Source organism: Lolium rigidum, chromosome 3 (assembly GCF_022539505.1).
Source record: "Lolium rigidum isolate FL_2022 chromosome 3, APGP_CSIRO_Lrig_0.1, whole genome shotgun sequence".
NCBI classification, from domain to species: domain Eukaryota; kingdom Viridiplantae; phylum Streptophyta; class Magnoliopsida; order Poales; family Poaceae; genus Lolium; species Lolium rigidum.
The window spans coordinates 157,755,998-157,781,485 of NC_061510.1; the positions used below are offsets into that span (position 1 = coordinate 157,755,998).

The 25,488-nt window shown below is 46.1% G+C and overlaps 1 protein-coding gene across 1 annotated transcript; it reads right to left on the reverse strand.

The window, feature by feature from the left end:
- Positions 1-21,271: 21,271 nt before the first annotated feature.
- On the reverse strand, positions 21,272-24,943 carry LOC124698495. The gene is made up of 6 exons (XM_047230977.1): positions 24,861-24,943; positions 23,508-23,743; positions 23,175-23,433; positions 22,113-22,292; positions 21,872-22,027; positions 21,272-21,768 (listed from the first exon to the last, which is right to left on the reverse strand). The coding sequence occupies exons 1-6, from the start codon at positions 24,927-24,929 to the stop codon at positions 21,595-21,597; spliced, it is 1,074 nt and encodes a 357-aa protein (XP_047086933.1). The 5' UTR covers positions 24,930-24,943; the 3' UTR covers positions 21,272-21,594.
- Between the last annotated feature and the right edge of the window lie 545 nt (positions 24,944-25,488).

Consider the following 25,488-nt stretch of genomic DNA (forward strand, 5'->3'; position numbering starts at 1 on the left):
GTAAGCACCATGCTGCCTAGATCGCATCTTGCGATCTAGGCAGCACACGTTTATTCGTCTTCCATGCGTTGCTCGTGCTGAAGCCTTTTTGATGGCGAGCAACGTAGTTATCATAGGTGTTTTTAGGGTTAGCATTGTTCTTCGTATCATATGCTATCGTCGTGCGACCCTTAGACATCTAGCCTCCCTTACACCTATCTTGGGTGTAAGGGCGGCACCCCGCTTGATCATTATTTAGTAGATCTGATCCGTTATGATTTCTCCTTGTTCTTCAAGGATTAGTTTAATATCTGCATTGTTAGGCCTTACAAACGGGTCGAAGGATCCAGCGGCGCGTAGGGTGTAGTTTGCTAGCCCTAGACAGGATGCTCCGAGGATCAACTTCGTGTTGGTTTTTAGGCCTTGTCTAGGGTCGGTTTACGATCACCGTGCGTGGCCGCGAGGCTCGATCACGAGTAGGATGTTCCGATTATGCGGTGAAAACCCCAAATCGTAGTAGGTCGCTTTAGCTTTATCTTGATCAAGCAGGACCACCATCCGATCGTACACCTCGTACGCATCATGGGTGGATCGGCTCTTTGTGCTGATTCACGAGACAACCCGAGAGCCGATCGAGGCTCGTATTTAATGTTTACGTGTATGCCATGCAGGAAACTAAGCGAGGCATCATCCAACACCTTCCCGACCAGGTATAGGTCGGGTGGCACGCCACGGCATCGGCATCGGACGTGCGTGCCGAAGGCTTTGCGGGCCGTCGCTCGGAGGGACCAGGGCCAGCCGCAGATCCCGGGAGATTCCCGGCTCTACGGTGTTGCCCGTCGCTGCCCGCCGGTGGGTTTCGACCGCAACACATTCGGCACGCCCGGTGGGACAATCTTCGACATCAACCGCATCGCCATCTACATCCGAGATGGCGGAAGGCACTCCGGTCAAGTACGAGGATCCGACCGAGGAGCTCAAGAAGAAGCATGACGAGATCAAGGCAGTCCTCGAAGCCGACCTCATCGGCTCTTTTCACGAACCCGCTCACATGGCATCGGGTGGAAAGGGTTCTCACCTGAAGGCGCGCTCGATGGAGTGGACCTGTCTACCCCGTCGGAAGAACGCACCCGAGTCGCTGCGTCGGGAGATCAACTTCATGGTGGCTCATTCGCTGCACCACCACTCTGAGAGCCTGGTGAACACTTTGGAGCGTGTCGCTCTGCGCGTGGTCCAGGAAATCATGAGCCATCAGTATTCTCCGTCAGGACCAGCTCTGGGGACTTCCCAAGGAGAGATGCCACTCCAGTCCCGTCCACCGCTGCCGTTCGCGTTGGCAGCACTAGAAGTGCCGAATTCATCGGCATACGTCGTCTACAAGATCGGTGGTGACCCTAGTGACTACCAATTCTTGCAGGAGGCGCCCAAGGAGATCCCGCACGGATACACGTGCGCATACGTGCCAGACTGCAGTAACTGGGCGCTCTCGAACCAGGCTGCGACAGCAGGGACCTCCGGAACAACAGGAGGAACGTCGGGAACAGATCTTGAGAACCAGACGTGGTTAGCTAAGTACGCCACTCCGACAAACCTCCAGAGCTCAGCTCCTGCAGTTGGCTCAGAGCTGGAAAAGCAAGCATGGCTGGCTAAGTATGCCACCCCGGCGAATCTTCGGAGTTCGACGCCTGCAGCCATCACCGCGGATCGGATATGTACGATCCTCGAAGGATCGGTTCGGCATGATGCCGAAAAGGAGGACAATCGGCTATTCCAAGCCGTACCCCAACGAGTACGAGTTGATCCCGCTACCACCCAAATATCGGCTCCCCGATTTCACCAAGTTTAATGGATCGGATGGTTCCAGCTCCATCGAGCATGTGAGCTGATATTTGGCACAGCTGGGCACGATCTCAGCATCAGACGAGCTGCGTGTGAGGTTCTTCGCACGATCCCTCACAGGATCGGCTTTCGGGTGGTACACATCGCTGCCACCCGACTCAATCCGGACTTGGAAGCGGTTGGAAGAACAGTTCCACATACGGTATCACTCGAGGCTTCCGAGGCTGGCATTGCCGATCTAGCACAAGTACGACGAAGCGCGGGAAACAGTGGCGAGAATACGTCCGGCGCTTCAGGACCGTCGGGAACCGATGCCATTCGGTTCATGTGAGTGAAAAAGAAGCGAGTCGAGTTGGCGGTGGTGGGTCTCTCATCATCGATCAAGGACGTGGCCTCCCAAGCGGACTACCCTTCACCGGCGCACATGGTGCGTAAGGCGTCGACCTATGAACGGCGCCACCCGGATGTTTACCGGGATAAATTCAAGCGTGCGGTGGTCCCGGTTGAGGCGGATGAAGATGAAGGTGCTGCGGGAGATCAAGAGGTAGCAAGTGGCTGAATGGACTCGGGGGCAAGCCCCGTGTCCCGTAAATGGGTTAAGCCGCAAGGGCCTCCAAAAGGGTTCGACTTCGACGTGACCAAAGCTGAGCAGATTTTCGACCTCTTACTCAAGGAGAAACAGCCTAAAGGTACCCGAAGGCCACAAGATCCCCACGGCGCGAGGAGCTGAACGGAAAGCCATACCGCAAGTGGCATAACACGTTCACCCACGCCACCAACGACTGCAGGGTGTGGCGTCAGCAGATCCAAATGGCGATAGAACAAGGGCGACTAATTTTCAGCCAGTACGCCATGAAGGTCGACACACACCCCTTCCCCGCCGTTAACATGGTGGAGTGCACTTACCACGAAGGGTGCCAGCCAGGATTCTCGTGCAATATCAACATGGTAGGGCCTGGGCACCACTCTGGTAAGGACGGAGATGAGGGCAGCTGCTCTCATAGCAAGGACACGGAGGAAGCCGCTCCACGCGATCGGCTCCGTCACGATGGCAAGCGCTACATCACAGAGGGAGAAGTGAGGAACGTAAGATATCAGCCGACCTCTCTGATCACCTCCTCAACAAGTATATGGGTCAATACGACCAACGCCGGCGATACAACGACGATGATGAAAAAGATCGTCTGGCTAGGGACGACAGGAGACGTCGTCGGCATGGTCGCAACGAGGAGCGATATGAGCACCACGCCAAGGAAAAGTCGAGAGAGCAAGACGACGTGGATAGGCACTGGGACTGCCCCTTCTTCATACACTGCTGGGATTCAGGAATGAGGCGATTGCCCACAATCGGCAACTGCCCAGAATGTAAACAAAAGAAGAAGGATGCAGCTAACGTGTCCGTGTTCAAACGTCTAGGGCCTCTCCCGCCTCGGAACAAGAATGCTGAGTCCGCTCGGATGGAAGATCTCGAGGAACTAGAGGACGATGATGAAGAAGAAGACAAGTATCATCGGCCAAGGTGGTGCCCTGATGGGCTCAGCCGTTCCCAGAAGCGAAGGGTTCAGCGACTACGTGGGTTGGAGGAAGCCGAAAGGTTATACATGCACACGTTGAGGAAGGCGCGGCCTGATCTGGCCGCTAAAATTCAGCGAACCCTGGACGAAGAAGGTCGGCCACAAAGGAAAGAGTGGCGCCCCAGACAAAAGAAAGCCGATGATGAGACATCGGCTGGCACAAACATGGTGTTCATCCTTCCAACGGAGTTTAGTGTCCAGGAGTAGACGAAGCACCTGTGGCACAACTTGACTGCGGCCCACGGCCGGTCATCTTTGAGAAGCCACGAGAAAGAAGCTACAGGCATCTGAAGGCCCTGTACTTGCGAGGTTACATCAATGGGCAGCCTGTCAACAAGATGTTGGTGGACACCGGAGCGGCAGTTAACATTATGCCATACTCCATGCTACATCGGTTGGGGCGCTCTAGCTCGGATCTGATCAAGACCAATGTGACATTGAGCGATTTCAACGGCCAAGCATCTGACGCACAAGGTGTTCTGAACGTGGATCTGACCGTAGGAAGGAAAACCGTCCCTACGACGTTCTTTATTGTCGACAAGCAAGAGCTCCTATGTTGTCCTACTAGGGAGAGATTGGATCCACGCCAACCGTTGCATTCCATCCACGATGCACCAATGCCTAATACAGTGGGATGGAGATGAAGTAGAAGTCGTCCACGCAGATGATTCGGCCGAGATTTCAACGGCTGGCATGAATGTTTGGGAGACATCAGGCCAAGAGCCACTCTCAGGCATCAATCTGGACGACTGCGAGCGCATCGACGTGACAAAGGACGGGGTTAGGCTGGTTCTATCCACCGGCCTGACCGTGTAACAAGAGCAACATCGATGGACAAACGTGGCGATGCCGATCCATGTGATCGGCTCCAAGGATCTATGGAGGAACATTGCAAAACCTTCATTGGGCGAATCAATATGGAGGCCGATTCCAGCAATCGGCCAAAGTTATCCTCACCATCCATTCTGCTTGGATTCAACGTCGATCTAATGGGCAATGGGCTTGCGTCGGCTGATGCGCTGGAAGAAATCCACACTGGTCCTAACAGAGCCGACGTTCACATATAGTGCCTTGGCTAACCACAGAGCCGATTTCAGCAGTTACCTGGCGGAATCGGCTCGGGGGGCACCTAATCAGATAAACATGTACGATACATGTGCAGTAAAACATTGGGGCCGATAGATAGAAAAAATCGGCCCGTAAAAAAAATCGCATGATATGCAAGGAACAAAGCCATCGACTCTAGCACAATTGCACAGGATCTACCCGCTGCGTGTTCAAGACGCGAATCACCTTCTGATCCCGGGAGAGAATGAACAGTGAGAGCTTTTTCAGCAACAATCAGCCGATTTAGTGCCAGAACCTTCTCTCCAAGGACTTACAACCCTTTGTCGGGTAAGCCGATTGATGCTTCACCTTCGATATCGGCTTTCAACGGAAGAAAAGGTGATCGATGGTACAAGTGCGCCCGGGTTCGCTCAAGTTTGGGTCTGTTTGTCTGAACGGTATGTCCTCACCGCCGTTCTCGCCTTGACTGAGGCTCGGGGGGCAGCTGATTTAGTAGACACTCTGTTTTGGGAAACCGGTTGGAGTATCGTCGGCTGACCCTGCATCGTGAACTTCTTCGAAAGTGGGTCTGGACCGTCCTGTTGCCGCAAGAAGATGAAGGAGACTAGATTCTTCAGAACAGCCGATGAACAGTCATCGGCTATAGAATTGCGAAGTATCATGGTCAGATATCAAATTACAGTCTGAATTTGAGGAGTGCCCGATTGACTGTCTAAACTGGTATCTGGATCTGGCTTCATGGGCGTCTGAGGCGACAAGTCCGACACGTTGATGTCGGTATTGGTGCGGCAAATGGAGGACTTGAAAGTAGAGGAATTGAGAGACAAGTTGGAGGAACAATTCTGATTAATTCAAAGGGACGGCTTTACAAGAAAGAGCCGATGGCTCTCAAAAAGATCATCCGATGCCTAATGCACTGCTACTACTAGTCCTACGCTAATTGGCCCCTGCTCTAGGGGCTGTAGCTGTCCTCATCGTCACCCTTGTAGCCGTCGCCGGCTGCCGCCGCCGGCAAGCTCCTCGTCGCTACTGCCGTAGCCCTCGATGGGGGCTTCTTCCTCGTCATCATCATCCTCGTCGTCATCTGACCAGGCCCAGCCGCGAAAGCGCTTCGCCGGCGGCTCATCATAGGAAGTGTCGCCCTCCTCTTCTTCCTCGTCGGAGGAGGTGTCGTCTTCTTCATTCCCCTCTTCTTCATCGGGCAGGGGCGAATCCCCGTCTGACCCGACGAGGGCCTCAGGTGGGCCGTCGGGCACGAAGCCAAAGTCCCACTCCGGCTCTTCATGTTCTCTTGCATCGGCTCGCTTGAGGAAGAGGATTGGAAGGAGATTGCCGATGCAGCGGAGGAGGAGGAATCCATGGTGGAAAGGGTTTTTTTGGTGTCTGATACTGAGAAAGAGGATGAAGAAGCAAATTACTCAATGCGGTTAAATAAAAGAGATATAGTGGAGATTTAATGCCGCGACGGTTTTCAAGGACGTGATGCCGAAACTATCAATTCATGCGGAGAAGCCAAGGAGGCGAGGCGACGTGATGAAGGACTCTGCAATGATTCTGCTCTGCCACGACATGACCCGACGAAGGAAAAGCGTAATGATTTTGGAAATGTCATTTCCAAAACCAGGGGGGCATGTGTTATCACCAGAATTTGACCGGGTCAGAGGTGGGCCGCGATTGGAGATGGGCTTGAAGAATATACTTAGAAGAAATACATGAATCGGCCTTGTATAACAAATTTGGGCTAGTTTGCCCGTGTGTCTGTAACATAGTAGGATACGTGTCGATTAGACAGAGTTTGGGCCCGTGCCCGGTTGGGATTCTTCCCACGTTAGAAAGTCTACGGACTATAAATATGTATCTAGGGTTTATGAAATAAACAACAATAACGTTCACCACAAACCAATCTCGGCGCATCGCCAACTCCCCCGTCTCGAGGGTTTCTTCCGGTAGCACTATGCTGCCTAGATCGCATCTTGCGATCTAGGCAGCACACGTTTATTCGTCTTCCATGCGTTGCTCGTGCTGAAGCCTTTTTGATGGCGAGCAACGTAGTTATCATAGGTGTTTTTAGGGTTAGCATTGTTCTTCGTATCATATGCTATCGTCGTGCGACCCTTAGACATCTAGACGCCCTTACACCTATCTTGGGTGTAAGGGCGGCACCCCGCTTGATCATTATTTAGTAGATCCGATCCGTTATGATTGCTCCTTGTTCTTCAAGGATTAGTTTAATATCCGCATTGTTAGGCCTTACAAACGGGTCGAAGGATCCAAGCGGCGCGTAGGGTGTAGTTTGCTAGCCCTAGACAGGATGCTCCGAGGATCAACTTCGTGTTGGTTTTTAGGCCTTGTCTAGGGTCGGTTTACGATCACCGTGCGTGGCCGCGAGGCTCGATCACGAGTAGGATGTTCCGATTATGCGGTGAAAACCCCAAATCGTAGTAGGTCGCTTTAGCTTTATCTTGATCAAGCAGGACCACCATCCGATCGTACACCTCGTACGCATCATGGGTGGATCGGCTCTTTGAGCCGATTCACAGGACAACCCGAGAGCCGATCGAGGCTCGTATTTAATGTTTACGTGTATGCCATGCAGGAAACTAAGCGAGGCATCATCCAACACCTTCCTGACCAGGTATAGGTCAGGTGGCACGCCCTTGCATCAGCATCGGACGTGCGTGCCGAAGGCTTTGCGGGCCGTCGCTCGGAGGGACCAGGGCCAGCCGCAGTCCCGGGAGATTCCCGGCTCTACGGTGTTGCCCGTCGCTGCCCGCCGGTGGGTTTCTGACCGCAACAAAGCCTTAACAACTGAGTTGTCAATTCAGCTGCACCTGGAAAAGCACTAGTAACAGGGGTGATGTGAAAGTAGCAGTGATATGAGAGCAGTAGTAACAGTAACACAGCAGCTATAATAGTAATATGAGAGCAATGGCACCATAAAATAGTTGATACTACTTCCAGTGACATGTAGAACGAGTATATGATGATTAAAGATGGACCGGGGTTCCCAGCTATCTACACTAGTGGCAACTCTCCAATAACAAGTGTTGGGTGAACAAATTACAGTCGAGCAATTGATAGGATTGAAATAGCATTAAGACAGAATATCAAGATCATTAATCATGTAGGCATGTTTCCCATATATAGTCATACGTGCTCGCAATGAGAAACTTGTACAACATCTTTTGTCCTACCAGCCGGTGGCAGCCGGGCCTCTAGGGAATCTACTGGAAATTAAGGCACTCCTTTTAATAGAGCACCGGAGCAAAGCATTAACACTCCGTGAAAACATGTGATCCTCACATCACTACCATCCCCTCCGGTTGTCCCGATTTCTGTCACTTCGGGGCCATTGGTTCCGGACAGCGACATGTGCATACAACTTGTAGATACAATCTAAGCAATAAGTATAGAGCTTAAATCTAAGATCATGCCACTCGGGCCCTAGTGACAAGCATTAAGCATAACAACATTGCGGCAACAATAACTTCATAAACTTTGTAGATAGACAATCATAACGTAACAATCCATCGGATCCCGACAAACACAACACCGATTACATCAGATGAATCTCAATCATGTAAGGCAACTCATGAGATCATTGTATTGAAGTACATGGGGGAGAGAATACCAACTAGCTACGGCTAGAACCCGTAGTCCATGGGGGAACTACTCACGGAGCATGATGGAGGCGATGGCGTTGATGGAGATGGCTTCCGGGGCACTTCCCCGTCCCGGCAGGGTGCCGGAACAGAGAGTTCTGTCCCCCGAATTGGAGTTTCGCGACGGTGGCGGCGCCCCTGGAGTCTTTCTGGAGTTTCGTCTTCTAGTACTGCGTTTTGAGATCGAAGGGGATTTTATAGGCGAAGAGGCGGCGCAGGGGGGCACCTGGGGGCGCCCCACCCTAGGCCGGCGCGGCCAGGGTCTAGCCCGCGCTGCCTTATGGTGTGGTGGCCCCCTGGCCCCTCTCCGACTCTTCTTCGGTGTTCTGGAGCCTTCCGGGAAAAATAGGAGGTTTGGCGTTGATTTCGTCCAATTCCGAGAATATTGCCCGAACAGCCTTTCTGGAACCAAAAACAGCAGAAAACGAGAACCGGCACTCGTGGCATCTTGTTAATAGGTTAGTTCCGGAAAACGCATAAAAACATCATAAAGTGCAAGCAAAACATGTAAGTATTGTCATAAAACAAGCATGGAACAACGAAATTATGGATACGTTGGAGACGTATCAGCATCCCCAAGCTTAGTTCCTGCTCGTCCCGAAGCAAACGATAAAAAGAATAATTTCTATAGTGACATGCTACTTACATAACCTTGATCATACTATTACAAAGCATATGAAATGAATGAAGTGACTCAAGGCAATGATCTATAGTTGCTAACAAATAGATAACATATAGCAAAACTTTTCATGAAGAGTACTTTCAGGACAAGTATCAAAAGTCTTGCACAAGAGTTAACTCATAAAGCAATAAGTTCAAAGTAAAGGCATCGAAGCAACACAAAGGAAGATATAAGTTTCAGCGGTTGCTTTCAACTTGTAACATGCATATCTCATGGGTAATTGTCAACACAAAGTAATATGATGAATGCAAATATGCAAGTATGTAAGAATCAATGCACAGTTGACACAAGTGTTTGCTTATAAGATGGAAGGAAGTAGGTAAACTGACTCAACATAAAGTAAAAGAATGGCCCTTCAAAGAGGAAAGCATCGATTGCTATATTTGTGCTAGAGTTTTGGTTTTGAAAACATAAAGAGAGCATAAAAGTAAAGTTTTGAGAGGTGTTTGTTGTTGTCAACGAATGGTAGTGGGCACTCTAACCCCCTTGCCAGACAAACCTTCAAAGAGCGGCTCCCATGAATTATTTTTATTTTTGGGTGGCACTCCTTCCAACCTTTCTTTCACAAACCATGGCTAACCGAATCCTCGGGTGCCTCGCCAACAATCTCATACCATGAAGGAGTGCCCTTTTATTTTAGTTTTATTATGATGACACTCCTCCCCACCTTTGCTTACACAAGCCATGGCTAACCGAATCCTTCGGGTGCCGTCCAACAATCACATACCATGGAGGAGTGTCTATTTTTGTTAATTAATTTGGGACTCGGGAATCCCATTGCCAGCTCTTTTTGCAAAATTATTGGATAAGCGGATGAAGCCACTAGTCCATTGGTGAAAGTTGCCCAACAAGATTGAAAGATAAACACCACATACTTCCTCATGAGCTATAAAACATTGACACAAATCAGAGGTGATAAATTTTGAATTGTTTAAAGGTAGCACTCAAGCAATTTACTTTGGAATGGCAGAAAATACCACATAGTAGGTAGGTATGGTGGACACAAATGGCATAGGTTTTGGCTCAAGGTTTTGGATGCACGAGAAGCATTTCCTCTCAGTACAAGGCTTTGGGCTAGCAAGGTTGTTTGAAGCAAACACAAGTATGAACTGGTACAGCAAAACTTACATAAGAACATATTGCAAGCATTATAATACTCTACACTGTCTTCCTTGTTGCTCAAACACTTTTACCAGAAAATATCTAGACCTTAAGAGAGACCAATCATGCAAACCAATTTTAACAAGCTCTACGGTAGTTCTCCACTAATAGGCTTAGACTACATGAAAAAAACTTAATCATGATCTACTTGAGAGCTCAAAACAATTGCCAAGTGTCAAATTATCCAAGACATGATGAGGCATTTTCTGTTTTCAACCAAATATAAATAAGTGCAATAGCTTCCAACTTTTATCATTGAACATTAAAAGTAGAACGAAGAACACGAGTGTTCATATGAAAAAGCAGAGCGTGTATCTCTCCCACACAAGGATTGCTAGGATCCGAATTTATTCAAACATAAACAAAACGAAAATAAACACACAGACGCTCCAAGTAAAGCACATAAGATGTGACCGAATAAAAATATAGTTTCAGGGGAGGAACCTGATAAGTTGATGAAGAAGGGGATGCCTTGGGCATCCCCAAGCTTAGACGCTTGAGTCTTCTTGAAATATGCAGGGATGAACCACGGGGGCATCCCCAAGCTTAGACTTTTCACTCTTCTTGATCATATATCATCCTCCTCTCTTGACCCTTGAAAACTTCCTTCACACCAAACTTCTCATAAACTTCATTAGAGGGGTTAGTACTCAAAAAAATTTGAATCCACCTTGGTTCTGTAGTGGCACATTGCAAGAACTCAATAAAACATTAGCTACAGCCCTCTACGTCTAGAAAGCCTTGCTTAAAGTCCACAAGAGACAATGCAAAAAAAACAGAGACAGAATCTGCCAAAACAGAACAGCCAGTAAATACGAATTTTAATAAAATACTTCCGTTGCTCAAATCAGAAAACTCAAAACTAACGAAAGTTGCGTACATATCTGAGGAACACGCACGTAAATTGGCATATTTTTCTGAGTTACCTACAGAGAAAACAGCCCAGATTCGTGACAGATAGAAATCTGTTTCTGCGCAGAAATCCAAATCTAGTATCAACCTTCGATTAGAGGCTTCACTTGGCACAACAAAACACAAAACTAAGATAAGGAGAGGTTTCTACAGTAGTAAACAACTTCCAAGACACAAATATAAAACAAAGTACTGTAGCAGAATAACACATGGGTTATCTCCCAAGAAGTTCTTTCTTTACAGCCATTAAGATGGGCTCAGCAGTTTTAATGATGCACTCGCAAGAAATAGTATTTGAAGCAAAAGAGAGCATCAAGAGGCAAATCCAAAACACATTTAAGTCTAACATGCTTCCTATGCAAAGGAATCTTGTACACAAATAAATTCATGAAGAACAAAGTGACAAGCATAAGAAGATAAAACAAGAATAACTTCAAAAATTTCAGCATATAGAGAGGTGTATTAGTACCATGAAAATTTCTACAACCATATTTTCCTCTCTCATAATAATTTTCAGTAGCTTCATGAACAAACTCAACAATATAGCTATCACATGCAGCATACTTTTCATGATTTCCAAACACATAATTTTTATCAAGTTCAAGAATAGTGGAATTAAAACTTTCAAACTTACTTTTATTAATAATATAACAAGGTAGTCGATCAATCTCAAGAGATATGGGACTCCTAAATAAATTCAATACTTCTCCAATCCCATTTTCATTAGTAGTACAATTAATATTATCAAGTAACATAGGACCATCATCTAGAGCTTTATCATAGACATTTGCCAAACAAAATTATTTAGTACCATGCATTTCGACATCAGGCACAAACAAAGCATTATCATAAGATTTATCAAAGTAGCATGGATTATCATAGATAACAGTAGCATAATTATTCTCACAAGTATTACTCATAGGTACTATTTCAAGAGAATCCACAGGAACATAACATTCAACCTCTTCCGAGTAAGCATGGAGGACAATCAAATAGTGTAAGAGATAAAGAGTTACTCTCATTAGAAGGTTGACATGGGTAGCTAATCCATTCTTCCTCCTTTTGTTCATCACTCTCCTCTTCTTTTTCATCCAATGAGCATTCAGGTTCATCAATTTCCTCCTCTTTTTCATCCAATGAGCTTTCGAGTTCATCAATTTCTTCTTCCATCGGTTCCCGCAAATTGTGAGTGCATTCTTGTGCATTAATGTGTCTCTCTTTATAATCAAGGATATAAGGATTCCTACTGTAGCATTCTATGCAAGAATTAAGGATAGTAGAGACATAATCTTTAAGGTCCTTACAAATAGCACAAGTTTCATAATTCTCAACCATGAAGGATTCTATCTCAGAGGCTCCCATAAATAAGACAAATTGTTCTACCTCTTCGAACCCATAATGAATATAGCAATTCCGATTATAGTTCTTAATTAAAAATTCCTCACTAAAGCCACATTGAAATTTAAGATGTTTAGTATCCTGTTGAGAGCAACAGTTTATATCATGGCGTTTAAGCAAGATTTTAGCAATTGTATTCAATTTTTCTATCATAGCACTCATTATTTTACCAGCTCTTGATTCTCTATAATTATTATAACATTCTATAAGCTCCAAGTAGGTTGTAGGTTCTCCCATAACAGCAGTTTTTAATTTTTAGATTTTTCAATTTTTTATGGATTTTCGGGTATATGAGGAAAATAAAACAAGACAAAAAGTAACTAGGCAAAAGTAAACTAAGCAAAATAATACTAGACAGAAATAAACTAAGCACAAATAAACTAGACAAAAGTAAACTAAGCAAAACAAAATAAAATAAAATAGAGAGAGAGGTGGAGTGTACTCCCCGGGTGAACTTATGAGTAGAGCTATGCCTCCCCGGCAACGGCGCCGGAAAACGATCTTGATGACCCACAAGTATAGGGGATCGCGAGCAGTCTTCGAGGGTAGTAAAACCCAAATTTATTGATTCGACACAAGGGGAGGTAAAGAATACTTATAAGCCTTAACAAGCGAGTTGTCAATTCAGCTGCACCTGGAAAAGCACTAGTAACAGGGGTGATGTGAAAGTAGCAGATGATATGAGAGCGAGTAGTAAGAGTAACACAAGCAGTTGTAATAGTAATATGAGAGCAATGGCACCGAGAAAATAGTTGATACTACTTCCAGGTGACATGTAGAACGAGTATATGATGATTAAAGATGGACCGGGGTTCCCGACTATCTACACTAGTGGCAACTCTCCAATAACAAGTGTTGGGTGAACAAATTACGGTCGGGCAATTGATAGGATTGAAATAGCATTAAGACAGAATATCAAGATCATTAATCATGTAGGCATGTTTCCCATATATAGTCATACGTGCTCGCAATGAGAAACTTGTACAACATCTTTTGTCCTACCAGCCGGTGGCAGCCGGGCCTCTAGGGAATCTACTGGAAATTAAGGCACTCCTTTTAATAGAGCACCGGAGCAAAGCATTAACACTCCGTGAAAACATGTGATCCTCACATCACTACCATCCCCTCCGGTTGTCCCGATTTCTGTCACTTCGGGGCCATTGGTTCCGGACAGCGACATGTGCATACAACTTGTAGATACAATCTAAGCAATAAGTATAGAGCTTAAATCTAAGATCATGCCACTCGGGCCCTATTGACAAGCATTAAGCATAACAAGATTGCAGCAACAATAACTTCATAAACTTTGTAGATAGACAATCATAACGTAACAATCCATCGGATCCCGACAAACACAACACCGATTACATCGGATGAATCTCAATCATGTAAGGCAGCTCATGAGATCATTGTATTGAAGTACATGGGGGAGAGAATACCAACTAGCTACAGCTAGAACCCGTAGTCCATGGGGGAACTACTCACGGAGCATGATGGAGGCGACGGCGTTGATGGAGATGGCTTCCGGGGGCACTTCCCCATCCCGGCAGGGTGCCGGAACAGAGAGTTCTGTCCCCCGAATTGGAGTTTCGCGACGGTGGCGGCGCCCCTGGAGTCTTTCTGGAGTTTCGTCTTCTGGTACTGCGTTTTTATGTCGAAAGGGATTTTATAGGCGAAGAGGCGGCGCAGGGGGGCACCTGGGGGCGCCCCACCCTAGGCCGGCGCGGCCAGGGTCTAGCCCGCGCCGCCTTATGGTGTGGTGGCCCCCTGGCCCCTCTCCGACTCTTCTTCGGTGTTCTGGAGCCTTCGGGAAAAATAGGAGGTTTGGCGTTGATTTCGTCCAATTCCGAGAATATTGCCCGAACAGCCTTTCTGGAACCAAAAACAGCAGAAAACAGGAATTGGCACGGTGGCATCTTGTTAATAGGTTAGTTCCGGAAAACGCATAAAAACATCATAAAGTGCAAGCAAAACATGTAAGTATTGTCATAAAACAAGCATGGAACAACAGAAATTATGGATACGTTGGAGACGTATCACGGGCTTGGCCTTTTGCTTGTTTACCTTCTTTGCCTTGGCCCCATAACCAAGGCCCTCCTTCCCATTGTTTGATCTTTGCTTACTCAAAAGATCATCCAACGAAAGTTTACTTTGGGGAGAGGAGGCCTTAGCAAGTTCATCCTTCAACCTAGCATTTTCCTCAATAACATTTGCATGATCACATGAAGGAGTAGAGGAACTAGGCACATCATATGTAGCAAGCCTAATTTGAAGTTTCTCATAAGACTTGGATAGGAGAGTGTATTCACTCTTCAAAGCTTTGTGAGCTTTGTCTAGTTCATCTAGATCCTTCACAAGTTTCTCATGATCAACCTCAAATTGGGCCTTTTCCTTTTAAGCACTTTAGTCTTAGCCCTAGCAAGATCTCTAGCTTTTGTGAGCTTGTTAATTTTATCTTGAGGCTCTTCAAGAGTTTCTAGCCTCTCCTCAAGAGAGGCTATAGTTTCTTGACTTTCCTCAAGAGCATTTTTAAGAGCATGGATTTCAAGAGAGTCTTCTCTCTCTATTTGACCCTTTTTCTCAAGAATATCACTTTGTTGAGCTATACGAACCATGAGATTTGAAACATGCTTTTTAGTGTTACCTTGTAGGTTGAGAATGAAATCATCAAAATCTAGCATTTCTTGTTTCACTTTTAGACTAGCATCATCAACCCCTAGATCACTAGATATGTTAGGCATAGAGGGGCTAGGGGATGATACCTCGGAGGATTTAGCCATGAGGCAACTTTCTTCCTCCACATGAATGACCTCATTGGGGGATTCACTTGGTGATGAAGAGTTAGTGGAGAGGGAGGCAAGAGCGACCAATCCATTAGAGGTTGCATCTTCTTCATCATCAACATCATCATCTCCGGAGGTATACTCTTCTTGAGTTGATAGCACAATAGATGTGTCCAAGGAGGATCTTGCCATGAAGCAATGTGCATTCTTGATATGAGGATTCTCATTGGGAGAGTCAAAGAGAGATGAAGAGGGAATGTTGGTGGTGACGATGGCGGCCAATTCCTTTGAGCTTTCTTCATCTTCCTCACTACTAGAGCTTCCCACTTCATCGGAAGAATATTCTTCCCTTGTTACTAGCACAACTCTTGAGGGCCTCTTGCCCTTCTTGGTCTTGTTGTTGTAGAATTTCTTGTTGGGGGCTTTTGAATATTTGCCCTTTGTGTCTTTGCTCTTGTCCTTGGGAATGAGCCTCCCATTATGAAGCTCTCTATTCTCATAGGGGCATTCGGCAATGAAGTGGCGCTTGTCATCACAATTGTAGCATGATCTTGTCTTTGGACCAAAGCTAGTGAACCCACTTTTGTTGTTTCTCTTGATGTTGTCTTCCTTGGCCTTGGCGGGATCAACCCAAAAGGACTTTGCATGGAAGGCCATGTGATCATGGTAGTGGCATTGCAAATCTTCCGGATAGGACATACTCCAAGATGCCCTATAAGATTCTTGAGGAATCACTTCTTCAACGGAGTTGACTGCTAAGGCAAGGTTGGACCCTTTTGTCATCCCAAGAGCTCGGTTGCGAGAGTCATGAGAGTTTTCTTCAAGTACCTTGAGAGCTTGCATCTCGTGCACCACTTGTTGAGAAGTGAGAGAGGAATAGCATTCCCTCCCAACAAGAGTATTGACATCAATGGGTACAAACGGCATCATGCATTCAATGTACTTCTCCTTGATCCAAGAGTCATTGATGTGAGTGGCACCAATCATCCGAAAAGCATCGGCAACGGTGATAAGTCTTCCATACATGAGTTCATGATCTTCATCCGGTAGCCTCAAGAAACCATCGGCTTTATTCTTAAGAGCATTGTACTTGTTCCTCCTTGTGCTCTCACTTCCAATGCAACTAGCGGACAAACCGTCCCAAGCTTCCTTGGCGGTGGTGTAGTTCCGAACACGATGCAATTCCTTTGTCCCCACACTAGTTTGAATCATGTGCAAGGCGGTGTTGTTGAGTTGACTATCAACCGCTTCTCTTCTAGTCAACTTGTCGGGGTTGTATGGCTTGAAGCCTTCCAAGATGATTCTCCAAAGTTCATTGGAGGCACTGCAAACATGAGAGCGAAACTCAAATTGCCAACTATCGAAATTCTCAATGGAAAACTTAGGTGGTTCGCCCCGAATGTTCATATGGGGATGAGGAACCGGTATATCGGGAGATAGGAAAGGTGGAGCTACTCGATTGTAGCTTTCACCTCCACTAGTTCCCCTAGGAGATGCAATGGAAGATTTGATAGTGTTTAAGTTATCACCTTCCACAGGTTTGGTAGATGAGGGTAAGTCCGAAGCATCTCCCTCATCTAACGCACCCGTGTCCTTTACCTCTACACTAGGAGCCTTGGGAAGGGCCGGAGTCAAAAGCTCGGCAATCATCTTTTTCATGCTTTCCATTTGGGCTTCCATGGAGGACTTCAACGAATTGAAGTCTTCCATGCAGACCGTCTTGGCGGCCCCTTCCGAGGACTCCTCGTTCGGCATACTCTTAGGCGGTTAAGCCCGAAATAAGAGCCGAGGCTCTGATACCAATTGAAAGGATCGTATGCCGCACCTAGAGGGGGGATGAATAGGTGCTAACCAATTTTTAGTTCTTTTTCAATTTAGGCTTGACACAAAGGTAAATTCTCTAGATATGCAACTAAGTGAATTTACCTATATGACAAGGTTATCAACTAAGCAAGATATAGCTACGCAATATATAGGAGATAGAATAGGATAGAGGTAACCGAGAGTGGAGCACGCGATGACACGGAGATGATTCCCGTAGTTCCCTTCCTTTGCAAGAAGGTACGTCTACGTTTGGAGGAGTGTGGTTGCTACGCAAGCCAAACCAACAGCCACGAAGGCTTCACTCGGATCTCCCGTGAGCAACGCCACGAAGGCCTAGCCCACTTCCACTAAGGGATTTCCTCGAGGCGGAAACCGGGCCTTTACAAGGTTCTTGGGGCACACATCCACAACTGAATTGGAGGCTCCCAAATGCAGTAACAATACAACAATCAACAACAACACATCAACAACAAATCAACTAGGGAACCAAATAGGAACACTAGCATGAGATCCCTCAAACAAATGAGGGGGAAATGAAAAACGCTTCGGTGAGGATGTAGATCGGTGGCTTCTCCTTCGAATCTCCAAAGATCAAGAGATTTGGTTGAGGGAGGAAGGAGATCTTGCAAATCTTGTGTTTCTTGAGGTGGCTCTAATGGAGGTGAAGCTTGGCAGATTTCTTGTGCAATGATTGAGCAAAGGGGTAAGGAAGAAGAAGAGGGGTATAAATACCCCTCCCCAAAATCCAGCCGTTGAGCTTTCGGGGCCGGATAATCCGGTCTAAGTTGGGCCGGATAATCCGCCCCCCCCGGATAATCCGGTCTTCAGAACAAAACCATGACAATGTCCGGCCAAATGTCCGGCCCCTATACTGCAGAGCAAATCTTCAGGTCCTTAGCCATTTTCGAGGGGGCCGGATATTCTTGAAATATCCGGCCCGGATAATCCGGCCCTGGGACAAAACCAGGACAATATCCGGGCAAATGTCCGGCCCCTATACTGAGCTGCATTTCCTCAAGTCCTTAGCCGAAATTCTGGGGGCCGGATATTTTGGAAATATCCGGCCCGGATTATCCGGCCTGGTGAGATTTCTGCTGAAACTTTTTGACAGCACTGACCATATCCAACACACATACAAAGGTATCTATGTAATCCCTGTACCACTTAAACAACCATTAGTGTATCACATACATTGACATCAAACACACAAAACATAATATGAGAGATGTTCTTTCAGTGGGGAAGGGCTCAGCTGTTTGCTGAAGTTCTGTGGTCAATTGTACCTCAGTCGTGGGATTCGTGTCAGCATCCATGCTCACTGGATCTCTCATCTGCTCTTTGCTGACGACAGCATGATTTTCTGTGAAGCCTCGGCTGCGGGGGCTTGTAGGCTGAAAGGGATTCTTGATATCTACAAAAATGGCTCTGGCCAAATGGTGAACACTGATAAATCTGCTATCTTCTTCAGCAAGAACTGCACCGAGGAGATGAAAACGGCTATGCACTCTGGCGTGGAGATTGAAGCTGAAGCCTTAGTGGAAAAATATCTGGGTCTCCCTATCGCTCTTGGTCACTCTACCTCGGAAGCCTTTGATCACCTCCCCACTTCTATCAAGAGAATTGTCAATACCTAGAATGCCAAGTATATGAGTGGCGCGGCTAGGGAGGTTCTTATCAAAGCGGTGGCCCAGGCCATTCCCCTGTTCTCCATGAGTTGCTTCCAGCTCTCGGTGAAAACTTGTAAGAAGATTGCCACTATTATTGCTAGGTTCTGGTGGGGTGGAGATGACAACAAAAGGAAGATTCACTGGAAGAAATGGGCTGATATTGCTATTCCCAAGTCTGAAGGGGGTATGGGGTTTAGGGAGCTGCGGTTTTTTAACCAAGTGATGCTGGGATGGAGATTGATAACTCATCCCGACTCCTTATGTGCAAGAGTTCTTAAAGGCAAGTATTTCCACAATGTGGATTTCCTCAAGGCAACCAAAAAAAGCATGCCTCTCATATCTGGAGGGCGATTCTGCATGGGAGAGTGGCTCTCAAAAGAGGCTTGATTAGGCATGTTGGCAATGGTATGGCTACTCGTGTTTGGGAAGACCCCTGGATCCCCTCGAACCCGGGCTTCAAGCCGCTGGTCAGACCATCATATTCGACGGTTTCCCTTGCGGGTGAGCTACTGACTGATCATGGTGATGCATGGGACGTTGTGAAGCTGAAGGCGAATCTCTGCGATGCGGACGTCAAAGCGATCTCCTGTGTTCCTGTTGGCCATCTGGTTGATGATGTTTGGGCCTGGGATGGAGAAAGAAATGGCGTTTTCTCTGTCAGATCTGCATATAGTCTTTTATGCGCTAGTACCTCCATGGCCATCGGGGATCTTCTTCCTTGGGCAACTCAGATCCTTGTTGGAAGGCTCTCAGGAAAATGAATGTGCCTCCAAAAATCAAGATCTTCTGGCGGCGAGTTATAAAGAATTATATGCCCTGCAAGGATGTGCTTCATGGTAGGCACATGGATCGCATTCCCTTTTGTACTAGTTGTGGTGCTGATAGGGAGACGGCCATGCACGCTCTGGTTGATTGCGGCCTGGCTCAATTATTCTGGATGGAGATCAAGAAACTTACTGGTATCAAAATTCCATCCTTGCACCCTGTTTCTTGGGCTAGAGACATTGTTGATGGCACCATTATTCCTACTAAAGAGGCAAACATTATTCTTTGTGGTATGTGGGCGATTTAGAAGGTCGGGAATGACTGTATGCATGGGAACATAAATGTTAATCTTATGAAAATTTTGCATTGGGTTGTGGATACGGCTTATGACCTGTGGAATGCATGATCTAAAACTGATGGCTTGTGTGTTCGCAAGGCTTGTGAGAAATGGAAACCGCCTGACCCTGGATTCATTAAGATCAATGCTGATGGGGCCTTCAATGTTGCTGCTCAGGAAGGCGCATCCGGTGTTATCGTGCATGCTAATGATGGAAGCTTCATCATGGCTTCGGCGCACTGGTATCCTAATGCTGCCAGTGTGATCATCATGGAAGCTACGACGGTGAGATATGGGGTTCGCTGGGCTAGGGCTACTGGTGTTCAAAAGCTGATGATGGAAAGTGACTCCTTGACCCTGACTAAGATGTGGAGCAGTGGCATATACCTCCGATCAGAGGTGGCTCCGATTCTTGGTGAAATTAGGGAGATTAGTAAGGTTTTCACTAGTTTTTCTCTTTCCTTTGCTCACGGAACTGCGAATGTTGCAGCTCACATGTGTGCTAGAAAAGCTTCAGAGATTAGGCAGGATAGATCTTGGCTTGCTATGTGCCCAGATTTTCTTTGTAACTGTGTGAACAAGGATTGTAACATGTCTGGTATGGAATGAATTGAGCCCTTACGGCAAAAAGAAAAAGACTAGCGCCCCCTTCTTCACACTTCACACTCACAGACAGCCACTTTTGGTTCGGCTCATCGGCCTGTTTTGGTGGACAGCTCAAACATAGCCCATACAGAAAAGAGGCCTCCTTAGTCTATGCGAATATTTCTTTAGCTGGCCGGTTTGTGTGAATTATCAAGCTCAATCATACGGAGCGGGGTATAGCGGGTTGTGGCCCAAGAAACATATAGGGGGAGTGACATGAAGACTGAGTTGTAGCCCACGAGTGTTGTGGAATTAAAATTGTGTTTCAAAGTTCTAGCAAGGCTAGATAATTCAGAAAGTCATACAAGGAGGCGTGTTGTACGCTGCTTCAAATATACAGAACACGCAAGATATATAGTAAAATAATGCCTGGTTCAAGATTTTTGCAGAAATTTTCAGGGTATATTGCAAAATAATGCCTGGTTCAAGATTTGTGCAGAAAATTTTCAGGTTGCCTGGTTCAGATTATGTACGGCCGATATAGTTCCACAACAACTCTAGCAGCCGGGAACAATTCAACAAAGAACGACTCAACCGATGTACCAGTACCGGTGACCTACCAACAGCAATATAGAATGCATTTTTAGTTTTCTTCTTATCTCCGTCTATGTCGACAGGCAACATCGATGTTTGACTAGTTAATTTAACCAATATGCAGACGTAGCTATTTTGACGAGTCGTCTTTAGTTAAATGGGAACCCCAACGAAATGCATGAATCTGAAAGAGACGTTACACCGACTGAAACCTCCCTCATACTTTTTTAAACATCAGGCTCCATGGACGGAGCCAGCTTTCGACCTTGAGTGGGCAAAATGGTGTAGTAAACTTCACCGGGGGGCAGAGTAAGCTAAATCAACAAGAAATTACAGTTCTAGTGAGTAGTGTTCTTTATAAAATCCAAACCATGGGGGTGACTAAGCCCCCCTCATCCCCCTTTGTCTCCGTCCCAGTCAGGCTCGACGAGCCCAACTTTGACATCCCTGTACTTATGACCAGTTCTCAGTACCTGCTGTAGACATGCATCTGTGCAAGTGGAAATCGTAAAGATCTCTTATGCAGTTATGCAAGGCTATGATGCAAGAAACTGAAGCTTCAGAGTCAGTTACACAGAAAAGATGGGAAAAAAATAACGGAATTAGTGCTACCTATCAAAGAACTAGTGAGCCGCCGTGAAAACCCCGCAATTCCTCATGTCAAAACTTTTGCCAGGCATGTCAAAGCTAGCTATTTAAGAAAGAAAGGAAAAGTAACACGCAAAAGACAATATCTACACCAGAAATGTGCAGACAGAACAATGTCATATTCTGTAGTCAGCATCCAAGAAACTCTCAAATTGGGTACCATTCAGAGCATTATAGACTTCATCCCAGTTTTCAATTTGATCAGAAAGTGGTTTCGTGTGTATCTTCACGTGCCGGCTGACTAGTTTCCTCGTCGGCACTTTAAGGAAATCCAAGACATCAACAAGCTTCTGCAGGTACAGGTTACGTAATATTCATTAGCAAGCTAAAACAAATCAACAACCATATAGTATAACACAACGACCTGCAACAGATTAATCAAGGGTAACTCACTGTTCTGTTTTGGATAAGATCCTCGTAGTACACTGTGATGTGGCGGGTGCTCTTTAGGTTTTCAAGAGCATTACGAGTGTAGTCATTTGCCTTTTTCAGTGTCCCGATCAGTGTTGTTGTGTTGAGCCTGGGCTTATATTTTGCAAGTATATTCGCCTACAAAATAGAAGGTGCATTTTCATTCAGAGACTGCAAAAAATCAGACAGGGGAGTGGAAACTTATGTTATCATGAAGCACTACCTCATCTTTTGTGTGAACATGGGCCTTATGTTTCCCATTCAACTGCTTAAGGTATCTGTCATGATTGTTTGCTAGTTGCGATACTATCTGACGGAGGAGATTCCTTCTGAACAGAAATATCGCAGAGACTCCTCTTTGGTTGAAGTAATCAACTATTTGCGCGTGATTTGCCATAAGACCCTGAGGAGATACATTGTCAGGAGAATCCTTATTCAGCTTTAGAATTAAGTTGGGTGCATGATTTATAAATTAACATGTCTACTGACAGACAATAATTAGACTATTGTGTTGAAGTCTTGAAGGAAAAGTAGAAATACTGTGTGCAGTGGTATGCTGCCAATGGAGATCGTAAGAATCCATATATGCACTCTACTTAATAATCTCAGATAACAGCAATTGTACTTTGTTTTAGCTTGGAGGATCTCGACAACATCATTTCCCAGAATCCTGATATCTTTAGAAAAACTTTATAATCATTTGTGGCCGCATGCAGCGTTCCACACACAAGAGAACCAACATTTCAATGGAATCAAACAACCAAATAAGAAATGGACTACGCATGGCACTGTAATCATAAGATTGTCAGGCTCTAGTTAGCATGAATATAAATGTGGGCATTCATAGAAATCATGGACTGTCTAGTTGATATGTTCCAGTAAGGTAACTGTATTTTGATATTTTCCATGATCAAGTTAACTATGGAGTGGTTGAAATAAATAAAGAGAAACTTAGTATCAACTTTCTTTTGAACATAAAATGTTAGAACACTACGAAAAATTAGACCGAGAGACCTACACTGATGATGTTCAGGGTTAACATATTCTAGATTCCCCTGAGAAGAATCAGGTTGCATGAATGCGGACAACAGTGCATTCACAGAATGCAATGCACGAATTCATAACTAGCAAGCAGATCCTTCTTCGTTATTTGCTAAGCATGAAATACACTAAACAGATCAAAGTCACAAGCATCTCAAGCAAACATGTGGATATTGGTTTTGATAGCAAATCGACAACCGTGCCTACAAACAGAAATGAAGCATAAAAGTGATCAAGTCATCACCTGATTAAGCATCCATTTGAAGCCAACAGCAGCAGTACACTCATCCTTGGAAGCACTACTATTCCAATCAAGATTATAAACCTTATCCATTGTCTTTGTTATAGATGAAATGTTATTTCTCCTTTCTTTATTCGAGAAGATCTCTCCATTAGAGCTAACATTGATGTGACTGTTTAGAAGAGTCTCAAACCAGCCACTTCCAGATCGCTGCGATGAGATAATTGCAAAGTACCGGACAGGAGTACACATGCACTCTTTCCTAGAAAAATAAAATTATAATCAGACAATTACGCAAGAGAAGTGTAGATAAACAAGTTGTAGAAAAATTATCACCTGCTGTAATTCAGTGGCTGTGGATAATGCACAAAGTGAACCTCAGAAGGAGGCACCGAGGACTTATTGCAGTGCTGTTCCGCGACTTGGATCTTCACTATCCTTGACCAGCTGTCGCTTCCCAGTTGCCGCATACACATTGAGCAAATAAACACCCCACAGATCATTGTCATGGAGAAAACAACCATTCTCAGTGCGAGGGGCGACTTCTTTGGAGCCTTCAAAATCAGTGTGTCCTGCAAACAAGTCCCGATCAGCAGAAGTTTTAAACAAAGTATTAGCTTGCTGAAAGCCACTAGAATAATAAATCGGACTTTTTTTTTTCTATTCTTAAGCATTAATTGTATCACTTGAAGAAATCGAGTGTATATTTCCAATAAACAGAGATTACGACATGTGAAACATCAATTCATGCTTGATAGAGAAGATGGAACAAGATGCCAAAAGCTATCTGGTCCTTAACCCACTTGTGGTTCCCCCAAAAAAGAGGTTAATTGGCCCATGTAGAGATGTGTAGTATTCAAGTTGGCGCCCCGTTAGCAATAATAATGCAACATAAGACAAGGACCGAAGACCCTTGCTGATGTGCAGTACAAAGTGTACAAGTCTTGAGAAGTGCGTGGAAAATGCAAGGAGCTAGTCGTACAGATTTAGCGGCGGAAAACTAGAAACAAGTCGAGAAGACGCAGTTTCCCCGAAAAAAAACAAAGGGGGAGTCAGATCCCAAAGTAGGAGCTGGTGAGTATGAAACTACTGTGAAGAGGATGAGTGGATGACCAAATAAACGGCTGTCTCCAAAGTAGTTTTAGCCAACGAATCCAGCAATGAATACGGAAATTAAACAACAGACTTGCTTAACTTGTGGCAGCAACAGAAACGCTTGGATCAAGTACACTTAATAACTAGGGTAGTACGGAACAAAGCTGGATCTAGTAGGAAACTTGGATCCAAAAGAAGAAACAGAATGTCCGAAAGTAAAAGCTAACCTGTTGCTATGAGCTAGGTACAGTACAGAACGTCGGTAATAAACAATTTATAAAAAAAATGGAAAATGATTAGAAACGGCGTGCCTAACATTTTGGATCAGTCGTCCCTGTAAACCGCAACGGCCGGCGTTAATTAAGTAGAGCATTACAATTAAAGCACTTTCTCCTGCCCTGCGCCAGGAGAAGAAGCAGCAGCTGAAATGCCACCCAAACTAACGAATCCCTGCTCTAACCAAGAAGTTTCATACTATGCCTGAGCTCGAATGCTAGAAGTAGCGCACGATTCAGATTTCAGGAGGAAAGGCGGACCCAAAATCCGTATGAGGGGTGGCTGGATGCGCGCGGGGGCTGATTCAAGAAATCTCACCTTGTTTGTAAACTGGTAGCTCCATTCCTCGCATTCGCCGGGCTTGTCCTCCCCTTTGGAGCCCCCCATGGCCTCAAGCAAGAGACCACCAGAGCTGCACCGCTCGCCTCGGCGGCCAAACAACCAAACAGATGCCGGCCTCCTTTACTCCGCCACCGCCCGGATGCCCGTCCGTCGCCGCCGCCGCCTCACGGGCGCATTAACTGACTCGGGCCGCCACCGCCGCGCCGGGAGATGGGAAGAGGCGGGTGGTCTTTCTTGTAGCAGATGGCGGTGCCGACGGCGCCGGAGTCGCGGGCGGAGGGGCCAATGAGCTGTTTGTCAGTGTGCGCGTTTGCAGGAGGAGGAGGAGGAGGAGGAGGAGGAGGCAGGCAGCTGCTGGGCTCGCGTCGCGTGTTGGTGTTTTGGGCGTTTCCGGAGAGACTTTAGGTGGGGAACTCCAAGTCGAAGAGCAAGAGCGATTCAGTCGCAGGGACCCGGGGCTTTTATTAAGCGAGTCTACCGTACAGAGAACCAAAATGGGGATGGGGAGTGACTGAGTGATTATTAATGCGTAAGTATCGTCGGTTAAGCTGACTTTCTCCCGCTCTCAAGATCCATCTGGTTGTGGTGACGTGATTAACAACGA

What these genes read in the sequence shown, in the direction of transcription:
- LOC124698495 (XM_047230977.1), bottom strand. Translation starts at nt 24,929, where the DNA reads ATGGGGGGCTCCAAAGGGGAGGACAAGCCCGGCGAATGCGAGGAATGG. An exon ending in CAGCCACTGAATTACAGCAG is followed by an intron (nt 23,434 to 23,507) that starts GTGATAATTTTT and finishes TTATTTTTCTAG; the next exon opens with GAAAGAGTGCATGTGTACTC. An exon ending in ATGTTCACACAAAAGATGAG is followed by an intron (nt 22,028 to 22,112) that starts GTAGTGCTTCAT and finishes TCTATTTTGTAG; the next exon opens with GCGAATATACTTGCAAAATA.